At 38.1% G+C, this 22,586-nt stretch overlaps 1 protein-coding gene across 4 annotated transcripts; it reads left to right on the top strand.

Annotated features, from left to right (window-relative positions):
• Window positions 1–119: 119 nt before the first annotated feature.
• On the top strand, window positions 120–22,500 carry Amph (amphiphysin). Of its 4 annotated transcripts, none has more exons than XM_064686993.1 (9): window positions 120–574; window positions 17,356–17,491; window positions 17,556–17,851; window positions 17,918–18,088; window positions 18,155–18,236; window positions 18,305–18,430; window positions 19,475–19,993; window positions 21,365–21,507; window positions 21,644–22,500. In XM_064686993.1, the coding sequence occupies exons 1-9, from the start codon at window positions 506–508 to the stop codon at window positions 21,743–21,745; spliced, it is 1,644 nt and encodes a 547-aa protein (XP_064543063.1). In that variant the 5' UTR covers window positions 120–505; the 3' UTR covers window positions 21,746–22,500. The 4 variants fall into 4 exon arrangements, with proteins under 4 accessions (XP_064543063.1, XP_064543064.1, XP_064543061.1 ...); XM_064686991.1 differs by having other exon boundaries at window positions 123–574; window positions 19,415–19,993; XM_064686992.1 differs by having other exon boundaries at window positions 127–574; window positions 19,415–19,993; window positions 21,665–22,500.
• Window positions 22,501–22,586: the final 86 nt, after the last annotated feature.

Here is a 22,586-nt window from a genome sequence, read left to right on the forward strand (position 1 = left end):
ATTTATCGATAGCAGTGAAGTATCGATTGTTGCTCCACCACTGTTAAGCTTAACAGCGTTGAAGTGTGGTGGCGTGCTGATAGTCAGAAACTATCGATACAGAGCAAATATCGACGTTGTTTGAGTGTAAACATTATAAATTATAAATAAATAAATGAGTCCCGTTCCGTCTGCAGCAGCGTCAAGTTCGAAGACACACCTGAAGTCGCAGTCGCGCGCCTACGTGCCATTATTTCGTGACTTTCGAGTGCTACTAACGCGGCCAAATCGCATAAAAATAGCAACGTTATACAAATACAAATTGTGGCCCGCTGTCGTGTGTTAAATGTGCATTTAAAATTCCCCGAATACGGAAAGAGTTCTTCTCGTTTCACACAGTGTATTGTGCCAAATCAGAAATCTTTATTTTTTCTGAACACCAGCAGTGCATATACGAATATCACACACACACATACATTGCTGCACCTTCAGTAATTCTATTGTTATTGTTGCTGCCGTTAATTGAATGTCCGAAAATAAAGGCATCATGCTTGCTAAATCTATGCAAAAACACGCTGGACGTGCCAAGGAGAAGGTAAGCTGTCATTACTATTTACGATATATGCATATATGTATATGATTGTAGATGTGCAGTTGTTGGAGGCAGTTAAGCAATTGGGGCGAGAAATCGGTGACATTTTCTAGGGCGTGTGTTGCACTGTTTTCTAGCACAAATGCCGCCCACTCGAGCGCCCAACTGTAATACCCTTGTTTGGGGGTCGTGTCCCTGTCCTATTTCCAATGGAGCAGCTGTCTGTCTACAATCAGAAGCTCTATAAAATTCATTGATACAAGCGAACACACACACACACACATACACATACTTAAGCAAAAGAAAGTACAAACAACTTTTTACATACATATGTACATATGTACATGTATACATTTATGTATATAACTGTTGTAAATGTTATACACAAAGCTGTCACAGAAGATGCTCCAACGCCACCTGTCGTCTCGCTAGGGCGCTGCAATTGGAAGCTCCTCTCTTCTCTTCTCTTTTCTGTTTTATTTTTTTTTTTGGCGATCAAGTTTCTGGCTACGATTTTCATTGCTCAAAGCTTCGGCTCTGCCTGTCTCCTCTTGTTTTATGCTTCTCTTGTTTCATCTTTGCCGCTGCTGCGTGCACAAGTGAAAGTTTGGCGCTCAAGCGTTGGTCCAGGAGCGGCTGCTCAACTTTAATGTGAATGTCAATACACGCACACACAGAAAGACAAACAGACACATATACATATGCATATAAATGAGTGTAAAAGAGCTGCATTTTGACCCACTCGTTGGCACGTCGCGATGTCTTGTAAACAAGTTTTCGGCCACAGCCAAAGCAGCATTCCAAAGCTGCCAGAAAATGCTGTAATCTAAGCTCTGAATGATGCTTTTTCTTTCAAGCGCCTTACTATTTCGTTGTATTGATTTGCTGCTGTCTCTCTTCCACGCTCCCCATCTGTCTCTCTGTGAGTGCGAGTGTGAGTGTGTGTGTGTGTCTGTGTGGTGCTTGGCATTTACAGTTGGATTTCTAAAGTTCGTTGGTATTTTCTATGCTCTTTGGGATGCGCTCGTGTTGGTCATTAAACTTGAACAAATTCTTTGGGCCTTTTCTAAATGTCGTATTGCAGGTTTTTGAATGTATTTTTAAATCTAGGCAGTGCAGCCAGTCGAAGCATGCTATTTACTTAGTATTTCCTGGAATTGTAATTAGAATAGATTACACATTCGTATTATTTGTATTACAGTGAATGCAAAAGCAAAAGAAGTTTTAACAAATTTTCTTATTGGAAATTGCTAAAGTTCCTATTTGGTATTTTTCCCTTAATATCTTAGGTATTTCAGTTTTTTAATCTTTTAACATAAAATTTAGCTTATTTTGTGCATTTGAAATAATTTAGAATTCGAAAAATTGAACTTTTAGAGCTCTTATTAGAAATATATCAATTGCTCTGATTGGAAATATTTAAAGTTCCTATTTGATATTTTTCCCCCTTGAATATCTTAAGTATTTAAACATTTTTAATCTATTAACTTCACATATAGCTCTTTTTTTTATTAATAAAAATTGTATAATTAGTAAAATTAAACTTTTAGAATATTTATTCGTTTGCTAATTGGAATTACTTCTGGCAGAGAAACGCTCTACTTGGCGAGTGTTCACTGTACTGTAAATTTCGATAGAAGCACACATTCGTATTTACATGCATATCCAAAAATTTCTAAATGTTCTAATTTGCTTTTTTCTTTTTTAATTTGTGCAGAGTGTAGAAAGAAGAAAAAGAATTGGATATTTCATAATTTGCGTAGAGTTTATTTTTAAAATTATAGACTAGTTTGTACTGAGCACGTTTTGCTGCCCGGCGCTTTGTATTTGCGCATTGTGTGCTCATTTCAATAAATGTACAATATGTAATATACGAGAGATAGAGATATAGTAAGAGAGAGAGAGAGAGCGAGAGAGAGAGAGGCGGAACAGGCTGCTGTGCGCCGCAGCAAAGAAGACCGTAGACGAGTAAAAGACACAGCATTTGCTTTAGAGAAAACTTGTCAAATCGAAACACACATTCGTCGAATAACTACAAGATACACATACGTATGGCTAGATACATTTTCATTTTGGGTGCGTGACTGGCCCAACAACGTATCCGTACGTGAAAATGTCGCCTGGCAGTCAATCTTTAAATAGAGACGCCTCTCTCTTCGCTCCTCACTCTTCCATTTTCTATAGACACAAATGTATCTTTTGTTTTATAACTCTCTAACTATGTGCTGGCAGTCGTAGCTGTCGCAGTTGCCGCCGCCTTCGATTTTGTATACATACATTTTCGCAAAAGCGACCAAAACGCTTTTCTATCGCATAAGTAATTTTATTTTAATTTATTTTATTTTATTTTGAGTATGTTGTATGTTTCTTTTTTTGCGAAATTTCGCCCGCGCTGTTGTCTCGCATATTTGTTGCTATTTTTAAGCGCGTCCCGCAACAGCTGCCAAAATTTGCTTTTCACTTAGTTGTTGTTCACTATCAACTATTCCCCCCGCACTTTACGCCCTGTCCCCCTCCCTCCCTCCCTCTGTGTCTTTGGCTGCTGAACTGCAGCAACGATTGACATTTTATTGGCAGCTCAATTTATAGAAACTCACAAACTTGCCTGTTGCATATTGAACTTCGTGTATGTCGTCGCTGTATTTCAACCTCATCTGCTTCTGCTTCTTTTGCCTCTGCGCTCTTTAAATGTCAATTGTTTTTGGCTGAGACAAGATTGCGTAAAAAGGCACTTAAAACAAGAAAATAATAGTAATCAAAGCGATAAGCGAAATCATGATTTTATAATTGATTTTGTGAACAGATTAAATGAGCTAAGAACTGTTCATTCAAAGATTTCAATTGATTCTAGTACTAATTATTGGATTGATAAACCATATGTAAGGGCTTAGCTACAACTTTTCCAAGGTATAATATTACACGAAAATTAAAGCAAAATAAAACTTAGATACTCTAAAGACCGGCAAATATTTATATATAGGAAAAAAGATTTCCAAAAACAATAATTCAATACATAGGAATGTTTATAGATTGTGTCGAGGACTGTTTTCCCAGGCGCAAACATGAAGTACTATTGTTACAGTAATCCAAAACCCAAAGCTAAGACTATATACCCGAAATCCAGTCGAATTCGAAACGTGGCCAAAGTTTACAATAAACAAGCAATTAAATAAATACTTGGAACTGTTTGAAAATTGAGTTGAGTGGAGGAGAGGGCCACAAATTACTGAAGCGCCAGCAGTTTGTAATCAAAAATGAAAAACAATTACTTGAGTTACAGATATTATAAATATTTTGACGATACGCTTTGCTGGCTTTTAATTGATTTGACATATTGATTAGCAGGTGCAGCGCGTACGCCCCCAACCAGACAAAATGGGGGGTGTCAACCCAGCTGCAGATCGCGTATTAAGTGCCTCAATCGAGCAGACAACAGATTACGAATACTCGATTGGAGTATGCGTATAGAGATACAAGGCTGGGTCGCAGACAGATACAAATACACACGCACAGATACTTCGCATACAATTCATGCCGACGTGCACTGATAATAGGCTCTCGGTGTGTGTGTGTGTGTGTGTGTGTGTGTGTGTGTGTGTGTGTGTTCGTGCTGTAAGCCATTTGATTATGGGGTATTTGTGGAGAGGCGAGCTTATTAAAAAATTCAATTATAGAAATTGCCAACAATACAAATCAACGCAAAGTGACGACTGCGCAATGTGGGAAACGTTTTCATATTTATTATATAGTATATATATATATATATCTTTTCAATTTTTTTCTCTCTCCTCAGAGTTTTCTTTTATTGAATATGTCGCGTCACTCGGCTGATTGCATAACAATTGATTATCGGCGGCACTTCACTTGATTCACTTCATTTCATTTCATTTTATGCAATGCAATTGTCCAGCAGCCACGACAACTGGCATTTCAATAGCTCAGAGAAATTGAAATCCCCAACTAGATATTCTGCGAGGTTCAAGTGCCGACGCACGAACTCTGCGCATATTCATCCAAAGCTCTTGAGTGCTTAGCTTGAATTCATTATCAACACCTTTGTGTGCTGTGTGCCATAAAGCACACAAGTTTATATCAAATTGAGCGCTGAAAAATATCCACAAAATAACAAAAAAACAAAAAACAATAACAACAATAATAAGCAGCCCAAGTGAGCAGCCACATTTGAAGTGGTTGGCAAGGTCAATTACGGTTCGCAGTGCTCCACAGGTCGTATACGTAATTCTCTGTTGTTAACTTTTTATTAGCTGCGCTCGCACGAAAACAACGACACACAAAGCAAGAAAAACAATGAAAAATCAACGTAGAACTTAACTTACTGCAATTAATATGATCGTGTGATTGAATCGATGTTAACTCAAATTCTATATGCCATTAGCCTTGACTGTTCAGTTTTGACAGCCATTTTGCATTTTGGCAACATCTTGAAATGCCATTCACATTAAATTGATATATATTCTAGATTTTAGCATGTGTGTCCATCATTTTTGAAATGTTTCATCAAATATCTCTGCACCCCATAATTTGCAATATGCCAAAATCAATGAACTGGCGCTAAATTGTTGATTGAATAAAGGAAATTTATGACAAATGCATTAATTATACTTGTCTGTAAGCAAGAAATGCTAAAAGCACAAAATATTCCTAGAATTTTTAGATTTAATGCCTCGTATATGTACTTTATAATGGACTTTGGTAAATTAGGTAAATACAATTTTAGTTATAATAGAAAGCTACTCGGCTATTTCATGAAATACTAGTTAGGCGCTTACTCACTTCACTTCTGACGAATGTTTTGCTTTTTTTTATGGAGGTAATTTAAAAAGTTTGGGAATAAGCAAACAATTTATCAGTATTATCAGCGCCTGCACTAAGTGTTTTGTGTTTATTTATGTGCGTACACCATGTTCTATTTTGTTTATTTATTTAGTACAAACGCTTGAGTACGTACTCCCAACAGATCTGCGCATGTGAAACTCTATACCCGAATGAATCTAAATAGCGCTGGCTTTTGTCTGCGGAAATGTGAAAACTAGAGAAAACTCTGCCCCAGAACAAAAGCCTTGTCAGATGAATGAGAAGGGGTAGGGCGAGGCGGGGTGGGGTGAGGGAGCTGGGAGGGGACTGGCACGCGATTCGCTTGGATATTGTGCCACTTTTTGTGAATGTCATAGAGAATAATGCAAGTGGCAGATAAAAGTGTACACACAGAGCTGGATGCGCTGGCCTGGGAAGCATTCGGATTTGGCTTTGTTTTAGGCACCCTGTAAACACGATTATAAATATATATATATATATATATATATATGTATACATGCATATATATGTGTATATTTGCGCGAAAGTGCTGCCAGTTGCCAGTTATTGTCGGCTACCAAATAACAAAAAAATTCACAATAGCTGTAGAAAACCGGTTTCCAGCTACAAACTGCGTTTCAGCTTATGCAATCAACGTTTATAAATATCAAATGCAAATATCATAAACAGACCAACACCCCCCCCCCCTCCCCTTCCCCCCACCCACAGCTTAATTGAGTCGTTAAATGCGGCTAATCAAGTGCCAACTTTCTTTGGCTTTCGCCAATTCGCACCCCTACGAACTTGAGTGTCTCCCCCTGCTCTAGGTGCAACAATTCTTGCAACAATATTACGTATACGCCCCGCAGCAAGCGTTTGCCTAATTTCGCTTAATTGCTAAGTGCTCAATTTTTCTCTCTGTTATGCATTTTTTTTTTGCATTCTGGCTTTTTGTTACGCCCGAATGCATCGCAAGTGGAACTCGGCAAAAAAAAATACAAAAATTAGCATGGCTCACAAATCGCCGGCGCGCGTTAGAGAGATGGCGGCTTAACGAATCCGCACCTGGAAACCCATTCGAGTGGCTCAGAAGGGGGCAGGTGGCAGGCTGTGGCAACCTTCGTGTTGCACAACCGTTGACTGCAACCGGCAACGGCAATCAGGGACAATTGTTAGAGTGCAATCATAATGCACTGAATTCGTACCACGGCCCACTGTCAGAGTGCTCTCCAGCTCTGAAGGTTGCCGTCGTTTTCAATTTGCTCAGCCCTCAATTGCTTTATGTAATATGCCGCAACGAGGGGGGGGGGCGGGGTTGGCATGGTGGGAGAACGGAAATGGAGACGCAGGCGGAGGCATCGTTAATTTCAATGAGATTTACTTGACATTTAATTACACTTGCGTATAAGATTTGCTTGTTGTACGTAAACTAAGCTCTGTTTCTAGCTCTGATAATATCTACGATATTTTTAATTCGATTATATATATGTGTATATCAGGCTACTCTTGACCCGAACGCTCGTTCAAAAAGTAGCTGATTGTATGACAAAATAATCAGTTTTCTCAAGATATTTTCATCAAACTTGGCATTTACGAGCTTTACTATTTTCACATATCTGCAAAAGGCAAATGTCTACAAGGGTATAAAATCTTCGCCTTTCTTTAAGCTACTTTTCCCGCTTTAATACTGAAATCGTTTTCAATTTCCTTGACCCCAGCTCACATACACAACACACATACGCTGAGACTTCAAAAGCTCAAAGTTCTTCATAGACAGGCATGCAGTTGCCAAAAAGCTTCGCACACAGAAAGCGCACTAATACATAGGCGCATTTACCAATACATACGCACACTTAGACCAAGCTCGCAGCTGTTTAAACTAATTGACTATCTTAGCGGTCTGTTAAAGAACTGTATTTAGTAAGATTAAAATAGTAGAGCAATTTTTCTTTTTATAGCTCTTGCTATCACTTTTTGGGCTTATCTCTGTTTAACTTTTAACTTGTTCAATGTCTGCATACCATTTATTTAAATTATTTTTTTCGTTATTTTTTTTCGCATTTTTATCTCATTGCAGGTAAGACAATTTCAGCTGCACAAAAGATACAAATCGCTGCACTCGAATCGCGTACAGTTAACGACAATTGCGACCGCAATGCGTTTGGCTAATGCAATTCCAGATACGTAACTCGTAGCTTGCAAATGCAATTTGAAATTTTTGAATTCAATGTAAATAAATTGAAATTGCCAATTGGCTGGCCCGTTGGCTGCGCCGATGTTTTGCAGTTGACTGGGCCCAAAAGTGCCCCAAGTTGGCATGTGTGTGTGTAACCATTTGTTGTAGCTGTGGTTGTTGTGCATTCCTACACACACACACACACACACACAAACTTAGACACTCACATGACGGCGGCATCAGGTGTTTGCCTTGTAAGCCATTTGGTGGCATCGATCAAGTGGAAAATATGTTAGCGCAAATGTTGATTGCTTTAGATATATATGTGTATATTTATATATTTCTTACAGCCAGCTGAGTCTTAAACAATTAAGAGCAGTTCACTGACTCTTTTTGCTTTTCATTATTTATATAATGTACCTAGAGAGTTGGGGGCGTGGCAATCAAATTGTCAATCGGTAGCGATGCGTGCAAAGCGTCGACTTGTCTGTTTATGCGCAGCTCCGACAGCGAAATTTCCTGGCACGACATGAAAACCAACACATAGCTTAACTATATATCTACACACACACACACACACACACCAGCATAGAGTATAATTAAGCTCTGACTATTTATTAGGCATGCACGAAATCTTTTTGGCACACTTTTTTTTTCCTCTTTGCCCATCTACATGGAAAGCAAAATATATGGATACAAATTCTCGTGTGGTTTTAGCCATGAAGCCGAGCGCGAAGCCGGCAAATAAACGCGCTAGCAAGTTGAGTTCGCTTATCTTGAAGATTTGCTTTTGGGCATTTTCTAGCTGATAAGTCGTCACAATTATTTTTTGTAATGGAATTTTGCGTTATCAGCACATGAAGCGTCCAGCACGGGCGAGTACTTACGATCCGCGTCATACGGAAACGCTGCCCGTTGCGCAATTCACGGAGTATCTTTCGATTATTGCCCTTTTCTGGTTATACAGCTTTTATTTGTACTTTTGGGCTGCCTGTTGCCAATTCAATGATTTTATGGCCATGTCATAAATACTTTTTTCCCTCTTTTAATTTACGCATATAGCTCCTGCCTCAGATTTGGACTATAATATTATGATTAGATGTGAATTTTTTTGTATAGAAGTCATGTTTCTGTTAAATTAAATTGATAAAGACATGTTGAGTGTAGGACAGTTATTTGTAGAATATATGTGTACGTTCATATTTTGCCTTTGATAACTTATGTTTAAGCATAAAATTTCCATTTCGAGACCACAATTGGTAATATCTTTGCGGCAAAGTTGGTCACACGCTTATGCGTGACCTTCCAGAAGTTTTTATTTTTAATTTAATGCTATTTATAATTACTTATCTAAGTACTTATCAATTTTTAGTTGCTGTGGGCAATGGCTTATTCTTACTTTCGCATCAGTTTTATGTTTTTTAAATAATACTGACAAGACACTATATAAAATGTTTCTGTTTGTAATACGAACTCTACTCTATCTATCTATCACTCTATCCATCTCTCTCTATATATCTCCCTCTCTTCCTCTCTCTATCTGTTTCCATCTATCTATCTCCCTCTCTATCTCTAATAATTATATGCGCCTTTCTATGCGATTTTCATAAATTCAAGGAACGCCTGCCTTCCACTTCGCATCTTGTAAAATGAACATTTTCTGACTGGCGCTCTAAAATATTCTAAAAGTTTGTTTGGTTAGCCACACGATTTGTTTTTCTCCGGCCATTTGTATTTGTTGCTCTTGACCCGCTTTCCACAGTTCAGCAAACAACAAATCTACCAAATTGTAAACCATAGAGTTCATCTAAAAACCGAAAAACAAGCTAAAAAAAAAAAAAAAAAGACTACCATTTGTACATTCATTTTTTGTTTACTCGTATGTTCGGTTTTAATGGGGCGTACTATTTGATTGCCCAACATATCGTTGAGCTGCGTCATGCAGCGTCACGTGCCGTTGAGTACTTTGATTTTGGCTTTGATATCTATGCAAATCACGTGGCAAACAAAGCCCATCTCAATGCTTGATATAGTGTCTAGATGTGGTGTCTACCTGTTGCCAAATCAACACTTGTCGGCGTCTTCCATTTGCACAGCGTTGTTAAGCGACAGCGACACAGATTCGAGTTAGAAGATACAGCAAAATACGTCTACGAATGGCCTGAAAAAGGTTTCCTAAGTCGCACTAACTAACTATAAATGACACTGTGTTAGTTCATAATGAGACATGTGCTAAAAGGGAGCTCATGATTTGACCGCATTGCCGGGCAGCAGAGCGACAGAGAGAGCGAGAGGGAGAGGGAGAGACATGCAAAGTACCTCACAGATACCATATATAATGCATACTTATCGGTATATATATATATTCTGAATAGCTTGTGATTGATTAGCATGGCTCTATCATATGCCTGGGCACGACCACAGAGACTTATATAACGACTGACTATACGTCTATGGCATTGTCCGGCCGCAAACTCTGCTGAATACACTATATATATGTATATATATATGTATGTATTTTGAGCTAATTTTTATATATCGGCACAGCAGCGTCACATTTTTCACGTTTCTGCCAAAAATAAAAGAAAATAAACATAAGTTGAATACACATAAAGAAATATGCGTGTGTGTTGCTTGGAGATTAACGATAAGTTAATGTGCGCTAATTATTTAATTGACAAATTGAAAATTCCAAATTGTTTTTGTTTAATGATTTTTGAGCATATAACGTAACGATAGCAAATTGTAAACGAAAAAAAAAAATATCTGAAACTTTATCTGGTTAAATAGATATTTATAATATTTAATTAAGTTGTAGAAAGACTTCATTTAGAGATTCCACAATGCTTTGAGAAACTCAAAAGGCGAAACAATAGAGTATGATTAGTAGCTAAGATACGGCTAATGAGAGGAGAATTTAGTCATAGTAATTAGTAATATAAAATGTTTATTAATAATTATGCCTTGTAAATAAATACATTTACAAGGAATTGTAACTATACCCTACCTGCACAGTCTTTCGCTTGGTAGATATCACAAGGTACTCAACAAATTGAATTAAAAGAAAGAAAAAAAGGAAATATATTTTATTTTGTTTATATATATACCCATATTTTTCTCGTAGTGTAGACATGTGCGCGCCTCACTTAAATCTCTCAATCCCTCTCTCTCTCTCCTGCCCACTCACTCTTTCTTTTATTCTCTCCGCTCACAGCAAAAGCTTTTACACACACACACACATTTGTCTCTACATGTCTTGGCCCAGTAAATTCTTTGCAGTTGGCAAAAATATTTGCATTTCTTATTAGCCAGCACAGCGAACCTATACTAGATGCACGTACACATTATATGCACATATGTTTCCATAAGACAGATAATACCTATTTGCATATGTATTTAATTTTTATTCTTCTTCTTTTCTGTACGGTGTGTGTGTAAATGCAGTAAATTGATTTACGGCTGCGCTTTTAACTGGGCTAATTGCATTTGACAGTCTTTCTCGATGAAGCCAAACAAAATCACTTCAATCCATGCCATCGACTGTTGCCCAACTGAATGCGTAGTGAAATGTTTTTCGAATAAATAGAAAACGTGTAAAGCTAATTGCGAAGAGTAATGCGGACCAGGTTAGATAAACAACAAGCTCAACAAGCTACAAAATCAATTCAAAACATTTACACGCCATAAAAATGTGGAGAAAAGCCCAAACATAACTACGTTTAAAAAAAAAATTGAAAAAAATTCAAATAATTATTGAATGAAATGCCAAGAAATTGTTAATTTGTTGTTGATTTTTTTTGTTTTTGCTTTTGTTTTTTTTTTTTGCCTTTCGAATGCTCGTAGCAAGCGCAGATATTAACGATATATTAAAGCTTAGACAGGTTTTCCATTATTTTATGTCATTATAAACATTTACGCCACGTGTGTGTGCGAGTGTGTGCGAGTGTGTGAGTGTGTGAGTGTGTGCGAGTGTGCGTGTGTGTGTGTGTGTGACGCCGCCTATTTCCGTTGGGGACAGTTTTTGTTTATTTTAACTTGTTTATATGTTTGGCTATACAAACAGCAACAGGTTGCCAGGTTAGCCAGTTCTTTTTAGCCAAATTCTTTGGACTTACGTAACTGAAAGTTTCTCCCTTTGTTTCTCATGTTTCAATTAACCAAACTCTATTCTTCCAAATCATAAACAAACTTAATTTATTGCTTAGCCACAGGTAACAGCAATTTGTCAACTGCTTGTCTATATATATATATATATATATGTATATATATATTTTTTCTAGTTATAACTAATGCTAATAGATAAATCATAAAAGAGAGACACCGGCTGAGGGAGCTCTAGCATAGATAAATATTATTTATTTTCTTTGGGCATTTCAGTCGAACTTTCTACCGAGTTTCACTTTCCACTTGCTTAAGCTTAAAGCGATAAAGTCGCATCGGCTGCGAAAGAAAGCCCAAACGATGCCAGCTAAAAACAAGAGACAGAGAGAGAGAGAGAGAGAGAGAGGGGGAAACAGGGAGAAAGAGTATTAAAAGAAATTAAGCAAATGAAGCCAAAGTTGAAAACGTCGCATAAACAAATCGAATTCGTATTCGATTGCGCAATGAATTGCTTTAATTAACATACATGTCTACATTATACAAAATTATGTATAAAACCTGCGTTTTCATAGCCTCGATCCAGAGTTCATTGCGGTTTTTCTCTCTTTGGAATTTTTATAACCTGTACCCACTTGAAATGGGTAAAAAGGGTATATTAGATTTGTGCAAATGTATGTGACAGGCAGATGCATCTGCGAATCCATAAAGTATATATTTTTGATAAGCATCAATAGACAAGTCGATATAGCCAGTTCCGTCTATCTGTCCGTCTTTCTGTCCGTCCGTCCCCCTGTCAATCCGACCGTCTGTTTATCTGTCCGTATGTATGAACTTATCGATCTTAGAACCTATCAATGCTAGAGAGTAGAACGTAGGTCCTTCTAGGGCCCAAGCAGTACGAGCCTATTTCCGTTAATCGATAAGAATCGATATCGATACCCTAGTTTTTGAGCAAATCTTTTTAGCTAGCATCACCAAATTTGTCATGTAGCTTCTAGAATAGTATATTCAGATCAAGTATCTTTAATTTGATAGCTAAAGCCAACCCCTCATCCCTCCCTTACGCGAGCTGCATTTGGTGTTGTTAGCAGAAGGTTTAGGGTATCCCCAAATCCGGCTATCCGACTCTTACTTTATTTATTTTTATTAACTTGCAATCGATTTCTGAATATAATCAACTATTTCAAACTGAAGTCTTTCGCAATTTCCTATGCTAAATACGTTTTCAAAGTGCCTTCAGGCAAATGAAAAATCTCACGCTAGTTTATGGATGTTGTAAAGCCCTGTCTGGAGGCCAAGTTGGCTTGATAACGTATAAGTATATCCCAATAATAACTATCAAAGCTTGTCAAAGCCCAAGCGATTTCTACTTGACAAGCTAATTGGCCGCTTGGTTTATAATGCGGATGTAGCTCCTCGCATTTCTATATATTTTCAATTTGAACTCTTCTAGAAGTTTAGGTTTTTGTGCACATTTTTAATTAGTTTGTTTATTTTTTATTTTAGCGTAAATGTTATATTTTATGTAAACCCCACGCGATTTCTCATTTCTAGCAAATCATGATTTAATGACTATTACTAACAAGATATACGATCTGTTCTCAGCTCTGCTCAGATTGTTGTTTTTGCTCTCTTCGCACGTTTTTTTTTCGCTGCCAACTCGATCTGTGATAAGTTGAAGTCATATGACTTATTGCCTGCGGGGGGGGAGGGGGTTTAGGGGGCGTGCGGGGGCGCAATCGAGAACCGGTTGCTGCCCACAACAACAGAGTTTTTTTCTATCATGCTTACATATATGGAGAGTTTTTAGTTTTACCGCTAACCGCGGGCAACTAGCTAGCAAAATGTGATTTTGTGGTAATAGGTTAGGTCTCTACACACACACACACACACACTCGCACACACACACTTAGCCGGGTTACATGCACAGCTTGCATGTCATTAAACCAGGCGGCACTTGTCGACGGCCTCAACTTTGCCGCTAGGCGAGGCCATGGGCGTTTGCCTTGTGGGCGTGGCAGTCGACGACTCCGCTCTGACACCGATCTGGTCGTGGCACATTTTTCCATAGCCACCATTTCTCTTATTCATTTGCCGCTCTCCTCCTGCACTTCCAGCTCTTCCCTTGCACTCACTTGTCTCGCACTTTTGCCGGCGGCGGCAATTTCTACAAACGTTGTTGTTTTTTTTCACAATTGTTTTTATTGTTTTTGTTGTCTGTTGTCTGTTGCCTGTTTATGTTTAATATTCCCTTTTTTTTGTTGTGTCTCTCTTGCCATGCTCAACTTATTGTATCTACAATAATTTCTAGTTTAGCTGACGTTGCCATTTCGTATACCCTCGCAATTGATTGCCCAGCAGTTGGGGTATATTGTTTAAGTGCTTGGGTTGGTTCTTCAATTTTGAGCTGAAATACTGTGTGAATATTTCGCCTGATCTTTGACATAGTTATGAACCGAAAATAGTTTAGATTTTTGTAGATGGTAACACGGGTTCGTTGCCAACCTTTGCTTTGGCTTCTTTCTCTTTCGCTTTTTCTCTTTTTATTTGTCTTGTAGCTGTCTGTAGATTGCTTATAAACTGGGCCAACGCTTGCTTATATCTGCCAGCTAGCCCCGCGCCCCACCCTCCGCACCGCCCGCCTCAACAATATGTCGGCTGCTGCACTTTACTTTTGTTTGCCGGCCCATCTTGATGGGCGTGCCTATGTGTGTGTGTGTGTGTGTGTGTGTGTATTGTCTACTCTTGCTTCGATTTATATTTATGTATTGCACTTTTTGAAAGTTGAGTTATTTTGCAGCTACAAGATACTTATGCATCTTGTATCTGGCATCTTGTATCTTGTAGGCTGTTGTTATTGCTGATGTTGTCATCGATTGCTGCTTGCTGCTTGTCTGTGACTCCTCTGTACGCCCACGCCCCCTGCTACGCCCCTGCAGCAGAGCTTTGTGTCTGGCTCTGGCTCTGGCTGATGGCCAAAAGCTTAGCCCACGTTTATGGTCTACGCACATGTTGCATGCGTGGCATTAGCCAATAAGCAAATAAACTGTTTTGGTCCACATCTTGTCTATGGTTATATATAGAGTATGCGTACATATAGCGACAGTCAGTGCGAGAGATGGCACATATGATTTTTAAATAAATGACACACGCTAGATATATGCATATGCTCTATATATACCGTCCGTGGCTGGGAGCGTACGATGACGCAAACTTGTTCAGAGACTTTAAACAAAATAGATATTTCTATATATACCCATATAGTATATCTATTTGGAGAAGGACGCATGCCAAATGTTCTGAGACCTGCTCGGCGGAAGTAGAAAAAGCCTCTCTGGCTATGGCCGCTGCCACGATAACCACACAAAGTCCAATCATTCGCCAATAACGCAATCATATCTATTCATATCTATTTGCATAGAAGTTGGGCCAACTGAGGAGCCAGCCAGCCAGCTAATTGTCAATGAAATTGATAATAAATCTGTTTGCGTGCTTATTAATAAAACTTTGAGCCTTGGCAACATACAATATTTAAAGACCACGAAACGCCCACAAGCCGCACGCTGCATTTGGCTGAAAGATTTGTACACGTGGGCATATCTCACAGTTGTATATGTGTGTGTGTAAGTGCAGTCTACCTCGGACCAATTAAGGTTAACAATAACAATAACAAAATCAAAAAGCATTCGTACAGTTAAGTCTTGGCTCGTTCTTGTCGCTTTTGCCGGGTTTCAGTTACAAAAATGGTCATCAAATGCGTCAACAAGTTGCTGGGAAACTACCCACAATAAAGTCGTTGCTGTGTGTGTGTGTGTGTGTGCTGGTCAGTGTGCCCATAAAAGGCTTTTATGTGTGTGAGCTACAATTGTTGAATGTGACCATAGCAATATTATATATGTGGCATACACTGAGCGAAAGGCGGAAAATAGCAGTAAAGTTTTTACTGAATGAAACTCAAGACTATCATCTTTATGGGCTGTCGAATCTTAGCTAATAAAAGTATTCACCTTATTTGTTGTCTGAACTATTTTAGCCCCAAAAAAAAGAGAAAAAAAAATGTATGTTGTCATATTTGGTATCTGGACAATTTGAACAAATTTTATGAGAAACATCCCATATCTATGCACGCTTCTTAAAGGCCGAAGACTTGTGCTGAAACAAATATTTGCATTTACAATTTAGCACATTTTCTTTATTAAGCAGATTAGTTGAAAATTTTATATATTGATCAATAATTTTAATTTCTAAAAATTGGTTTTTATTTTGTGCCGTTTTTGGCAGGTCTCTAAAATTAATCAAATTTAAAATATATATTAAAAAAGAAAGAAGTAGATGAAATTCAATTGAATGTTGTGCATACATTAAATTATATATTTATGAATCAATTAAATATGTTTTAAATTACCATTTTTCTTGGTTATAATAACAAATTATTCCTCGAACCCAAATCGCTCTAATTTCCATCTAGATAAACATTAAAATTTTCCTTAGCACTCATTTTCAAGGGCATTCGAGCTTCGTCGTGTTTGTTGTCTTTACGATTTTGTCGCTTACATCCACCTGTGCCTGTGTGGTGCCTAATATGCGTATGGCATACGTGTGCTCAGTTTATGAGTTAATGTATTTAAGGTAACATTTCCTCTAAAGGAAGTACGCACTGCGCTCTCACTCGACAGTTTGTAAGCGTGTTTTGGCCCATCACGAATTATCTTGGCTGTTTGCTTAAGTTTATAATTTCTATCTCAAAATTTGTTAAGAATGTTGATTAGTTATCTCTTATCTGGGCTCAAATATTTGCCAAAGTTGTGCTTATTAGCCTTGTAGCTAGCGAAAAGTTGCCTGGCCAAATGTCGCGTTGCGTATACGCAGCGTGTTGCAGCTTGTAGCTGTGACACAGTTAATTGTCGCGCTCTTACTCGCTCTCTCTCTGCCACACTCTCTCTCCCTCTCTCGCTGTTTCTGTGCTCTGCAGCCTCTTTTATTGTTTGTTCTGTGTGTTTGGGGGGTCACATTTGCGGCGTGGGCGATGCTGAAAACTGTTACAAGGTTGTGTCAGCAATTGACAACTTATCAACACGCCGCCCGCCGCCTTCCCCCTGCCGCCTGCCGTCCCTCTGCTCCGCTGCTGCCACATTCCAGTTTTGGTTTTGTGGCAAAGTGTTTGGTCATTTTCATCTGCTTAAGTATCTGCAGCCGCAATTTGACCGGAGGCAGCCGTCCGAATTGCGTTCTTAACCCCAATTTGGATGTGGACAGCCATGTGGCAACAGATTTAGCGCTTTGCTAAGTTGTATTCTTCTTCTTCTACTCATTTTTTTTTTGTTCGTTTTTGTTGTTGTTGGCCTGTTCCTCTTTTCTATGCTATTTTTTGCGAGTTCAGACATGTAAAAAACTGAACAAAAACTTAGCCGGGCACAGGCAATGCTTGCCAAATGATTTTTCTTATTTATAAATGCGCCATTTGTTGGCTACAATGTGTGTGTCAGTGTGTGTGAGTGCTAAGTGCAAATGAAATATGTTGCCACAACAGTGGTAATTGGGCTGAGATTACGTGCTCGGGCTTGAATAGAGCTACAGCCCACGCTTTAGGCCAGTTTATCAATGACCTTGGTCTACACCCACACATCCAGACACACACTTGCTCCGACTGTAACTGGTTATTAAATTCCAATTTTTTTTCGTACACTTGCAGATTCTACAAAACTTGGGCAAAGTTGATCGCACCGCAGATGAGATCTTTGATGATCATTTGAATAATTTCAATCGCCAACAAACAAATGCCAACAAATTACAAAAGGAGTTCAATAACTACATAAGATGCATACGCGGTAAGTCTTAACTCCCTATCCAACTATTAAAATTTAATTTGAACTCTTTCCATTTATTTTCTAGCCGCACAAACCGCCTCAAAGTCGCTGATGGATGCCGTTTGCGAAGTCTATGAGCCGCAGTGGAGCGGCTATGATGCACTGCAAGCACAAACTGCCGCCTCGGAGAGCTTGTGGCTGGACTTTGCACACAAACTGGGTGATCAGGTGCTGATACCGCTTAACACATACACCGGACAGTTTCCCGAAATGAAGAAGAAGGTGGAGAAACGCAATCGCAAGCTCATCGATTACGATGGCCAACGTCATTCGTTCCAGAATCTGCAGGCCAATGCCAACAAGCGCAAGGATGATGTTAAGGTAAGTCGTAGCTTTAACTAGTTGAGAATTCTAAACGAATTGTTTGCTTTGTTCAATCCCACATAGCTTACCAAAGGCCGTGAACAATTGGAGGAGGCTCGTCGCACCTACGAAATTTTGAATACGGAACTGCACGATGAGCTGCCCGCCCTCTACGATTCGAGAATATTATTTTTGGTTACCAATTTGCAGACGCTGTTCGCCACGGAGCAGGTGTTCCACAATGAAACGGCCAAGGTAGGCGAGGCGACAGACTCTTATATAGAATGTACCCTACTGACATTTACTTGTATATTGTCACAGATCTATGCGGAACTTGAGGCAATTGTTGACAAACTGGCTACAGAATCGCAACGTGGCTCAAATACGCTGCGCAAACAAACAAGTGAGATATTGTAGCTGCAATTAAGTACTTCATCTAAACTAATATTGCTTTTGTTCTCTTTGGCATAGTAAATGCTATCAAGACTTCGAGTCCAGTGCAATCGCCAGTAAATAAACTGAATAACGCCAATGCCAACAACAGCAACTATCAGAATCAAATCACCACAAACGGTGGCTCCAGTCTGGCCAACAGTCGTAAGTAGTAAACGCCCCCGAGGTGTTTCAGATACAGATACTATCTAAAAAAAAACTTTAACTGTTTTCTTCGTTTGATTATTCGTTTTTTGATATTTATGAAATCTTACGCATTTACGTTTTTTATTTCGTTTTTTTTTTCGCTTCTTTTCCTTTTCCTTTCAATAAAAAACCAAAAATATAAATTATAAATTGCTCAAAACTGTAAAAAAAATATTTGCATTACACATCGCCAAAGTGTAAAATAAATTCCCAACTTTTAATATTTTTATTTTATGTATTAAACAACCAAAAAAAAAAAAAAGAACTCAATATTATACACAATATATAAAATATTTGTATATATATTTCATATATTATCTATTCTATGCACCATATTATATTTTTATGCAAAATTTCAATGATATTTTTTTTCTAGTTTTTGGCAATTTATAAGAAAAATTTGTTAGTTGTCGCCAACTAATTTGATTAACATTCAACATTCCATTTGTTGGCGGGCTTTGTAAAAATATTTCTCTTGTATTTTGTAAAACTTTTTGTATATGGCTGATAGAAAACAAATCTAATGCGGTCTGGTCAAATTAAGTAGTTAAAAAATACTATTTATTTAGTTTTATTGATTTAATCAAGAAGAGAATTTTGAGAACTGCATTTTTTTTTATACTCGTGCGAGACAAATGGAATGTTGTTTGCTTTTTGTTGCTTTTTACTTAGCAATCTGACAAGAAAAACTGTCAACTTCTATCCAAGTGCCCATAACAATGCATGTGTTCCGTTATATATATAACTATTTTTACTTGACGTTTTTTTCTCTTTTTTTATGAATTTAAAATATATTGTTTTTGTTGGAATGATGCTAACCCTACCCAAAAAATATATAAAAATTAACAACAACAAACACCACACATTAAAAAACCAAAACAAAACAAAACATACAACAAAATCAATATCAACGTATAAAAAAACAAAAAAAAAACCAAATAGCAACATCCACAAGCTCGTCAATGCTTGAGCCACGATTTGATTCAGTTTCTTCAACGCCAGAACCGACGCCAGAGTCGGCACAGCTTTCAGAGCCACCGCGCAGTCCCGTGCTGCAGCTGGAGAAGGCAGTCGCAGGAGCAGCAGCAACAAATGGCATCACAACAACAAAGCTAGTGGAGCGCGCTGAGCTGAGCAGCCCGAATGCCAATACGACGACAATAACTACAACAGCAACAGGAACAGGAACAACCACAGCAGCCAAGATAGAGGAGACAACCAGTGAATTGACAACAGATGGCAAGGAAATAACAACGACAACAACCACAACAATAGCAAGCACATTGAATGGCAACAACAATGAGCAGCAGCCGGCAACAAATGTGGCAGCAGCAGCAACACCCAGCAGCAACAACAGCAACAACACGACCAACACGACGACAGGCAGCAGCAGCACAGGCACAGGCACAGTCACAGTCACAGCCAAAGAGCCGGGCAAGCAGCCGAAAGAGCTGCCGGATGGTCAGGCGAATGCCAATAGCAATTCGAGTTCGCTTGAGGAGCATAAGCAAAAGAAATTAGGTAAAGAAACAACAACAACAAACACAAATACAACGCACTCAGTTACAGATACAGAAACAGTTAGCGTTAGCCAAAAACAATTAGTTAATAGCCAAACTGTTAATAAGCATTTTAATAAAAATCCCTTCGACGAAGATGACGAACGCATCTACGAGGTGCCCCAGGGTGAGTAAGCGTCCAATCTACGATCTACTCCAAACAAAAAACAAAACAAAACCAAAACAAATTACAAACTGGGTCTGTCTGTGCATTTCCTCTACACTTGTGTGTCTGTCTGTCGTTTTGCCGTCTCTTGTTGGGCACCAACCACCAACCAATCCCCCCACCCACCACCTTGAACACAATTCACACAACTTTGAACGTCTCTGTAGTATACTCCATTTGTTGGAATGGAGTTATTTTGGTTGCCCGATAGAGCCTGAGCGTCTGACAGCGGCTTGTCTATTGTATATTGTATCTCTTAAAAAGCTTCAGTTTCTGTTATGATGTCTGTATCTGTATTCGTATTGTTTAACCGCAAAATTGTATACAACGGGCCAAAGCATGTGCGTTTCAGGCGTATCTTTAATATATATAGTATATAAGTTGTATTACTTATCGATCGATTCTGGGGCACTCAGCGATCTGTCGAGTCGTTAATCTCATGCTCAGCATACAAGTATATAAATTTTAGAATCAATTCAAAGCATACAAGTTGCGTTTCAAAGTAAACAGTTGTTCAAAATTACGATTTTTCAAATTAATCAAGACTTACAAGTCCGCCACTCGACAATAGATGGCGCCACCAGCTGCTGTTTACTTTGAAATTCACTCTCAGCACATCTTCAACTACTTGTTTCACTCGTCTCATATTATTATAACGCATTTCTTTTATTTTACAATATGCTTGTACATATCGTTATCATTCTCACAAATAGTTGGGTATACAAAATTGTAGTAACTACACACACATACATATATTATAATGCTGCGTTAGTAATAAGTGGCAATTGTTGGTAAGAGAAAAAAGATTATAAAAAAATAAAAAAATAAAACTGGTTGCAGGTGGCTACAGCAAGTAGGTTTTTAGTCTTAAGTCGTACTCATTCATTTGATCACCAATTAAACACCGCTTGCACGTTCGCTGCTTAAGTCTTTTGTATTATGGATGGAGCTGTTGACGACGTAATATACTACCAAAGCTACCTCTATTAAAACCCGACTAACCCATGCAGGCTGCGAGTTTTTATATATACCACATTAACAGCAAGTTCTGTTCTTGCTTTTGTGCACTAAAAACTGAGTTATGCATACCTTTGATGTACAACTAATAAGTTATATGTATATGATAATGAAACTATGTTGTAATTTGTACCGGATTTTTATTCACAGATGCCAATACCGCTGATTTGCCACCTGGTGTGCTATATCGCGTGAAGGCGACCTATGGCTATGTTAAGGAAGATGTCGACGAGCTGAGCTTTGAAATTGGCGATACCATACGTGTCATCGAGTATGATGATCCCGAGGATCAGGTAAAACTATTTTAGTTCTGCACACATAATACTCCATTTGAATGCAACTACAGTCCCAATTATTGTGCATGCCGCTAGTCAACCCTCCCGAGTTTTATGTGTATAGAATTTCACTACTTGTCTTTATTGAATGTAGTTTTTTATTAACAATTTACAGGAGGAAGGCTGGCTAATGGGTCAAAAGGAGGGCACAAACGAGAAGGGCCTGTTTCCGGCCAACTTTACGCGTCCCATTTGAAAAGCTGACGCGGCGACGATGACGGGATAAATGCAACAACTAATAAAAAACATGCAGCAACAACAACAAGAACAACAAAAAACAACACCAACTTCAACCCCCTATTTTTGTTATACAATTATATACAAAAATACATTTTACACACATTTTACAAATTTTGATGATCAAACTTAACTTTCGGCCAAATTTTTACACAGCGCTGCGACGCCTCTTTTTTTTTCTTGTCCATAAGAACCTGTGGTCTTCTTTTTGTCAAATTTATTGTTTGGAATAATTGAAATTCGTGTTTGAATTCGTATGCAATAAACAAGAGTCTTGTATTTGTTAAAGCAGTGCTTCCAAGCATTATTATAATTATAACTATTATTATTATTATTATTATTGTTGAGAAATGATTGCACACAAAATATATTTTGAAAATGTTTCAGAAATATTATTTTCCTAGTTGTAAGCCTAAACAAAAACAAAACATAAACAAATCTAAAATCATAAACACCATACACATACATATACGTATATATATATATTATTTGTTAAATCTATTATTGTGCTCATAATTAATACGAACAAAATGTATCTAATTTGTAATTTGTTAAAATCAAAGGGTAAAGACGAACAATTTAACGCCTATCACTCGACAAGCAACATGTTTCAAGCATGTCGCCAGCCGAGAGAAAGATAACCTTTTGTATATTATGTATTTTGCAAAAAAATGTAGTACGAGTTTTTTATAGTCAATCGAGTGTTTTGGAGTGCAAGAAAAGAAGAAAATGGGACACAAAAAGTTACCTTTTTTTTTTGGCATTTCATTGGTAAATCGGAAAACGACATTAAATTGTTT

Source organism: Drosophila montana, unplaced genomic scaffold (genome assembly GCF_035044405.1).
Source record: "Drosophila montana isolate Dmon_TW-CO22-7 unplaced genomic scaffold, ASM3504440v1 contig_3200_1, whole genome shotgun sequence".
Taxonomy (NCBI): Eukaryota; Metazoa; Arthropoda; class Insecta; order Diptera; family Drosophilidae; genus Drosophila; species Drosophila montana.

What these genes read in the sequence shown, in the direction of transcription:
- Amph (XM_064686991.1), top strand. Translation starts at nt 506, where the DNA reads ATGTCCGAAAATAAAGGCATCATGCTTGCTAAATCTATGCAAAAACAC. An exon ending in AGCGCAAGGATGATGTTAAG is followed by an intron (nt 17,852 to 17,917) that starts GTAAGTCGTAGC and finishes AATCCCACATAG; the next exon opens with CTTACCAAAGGCCGTGAACA. An exon ending in CTCCAGTCTGGCCAACAGTC is followed by an intron (nt 18,431 to 19,414) that starts GTAAGTAGTAAA and finishes AAAACCAAATAG; the next exon opens with CAACATCCACAAGCTCGTCA.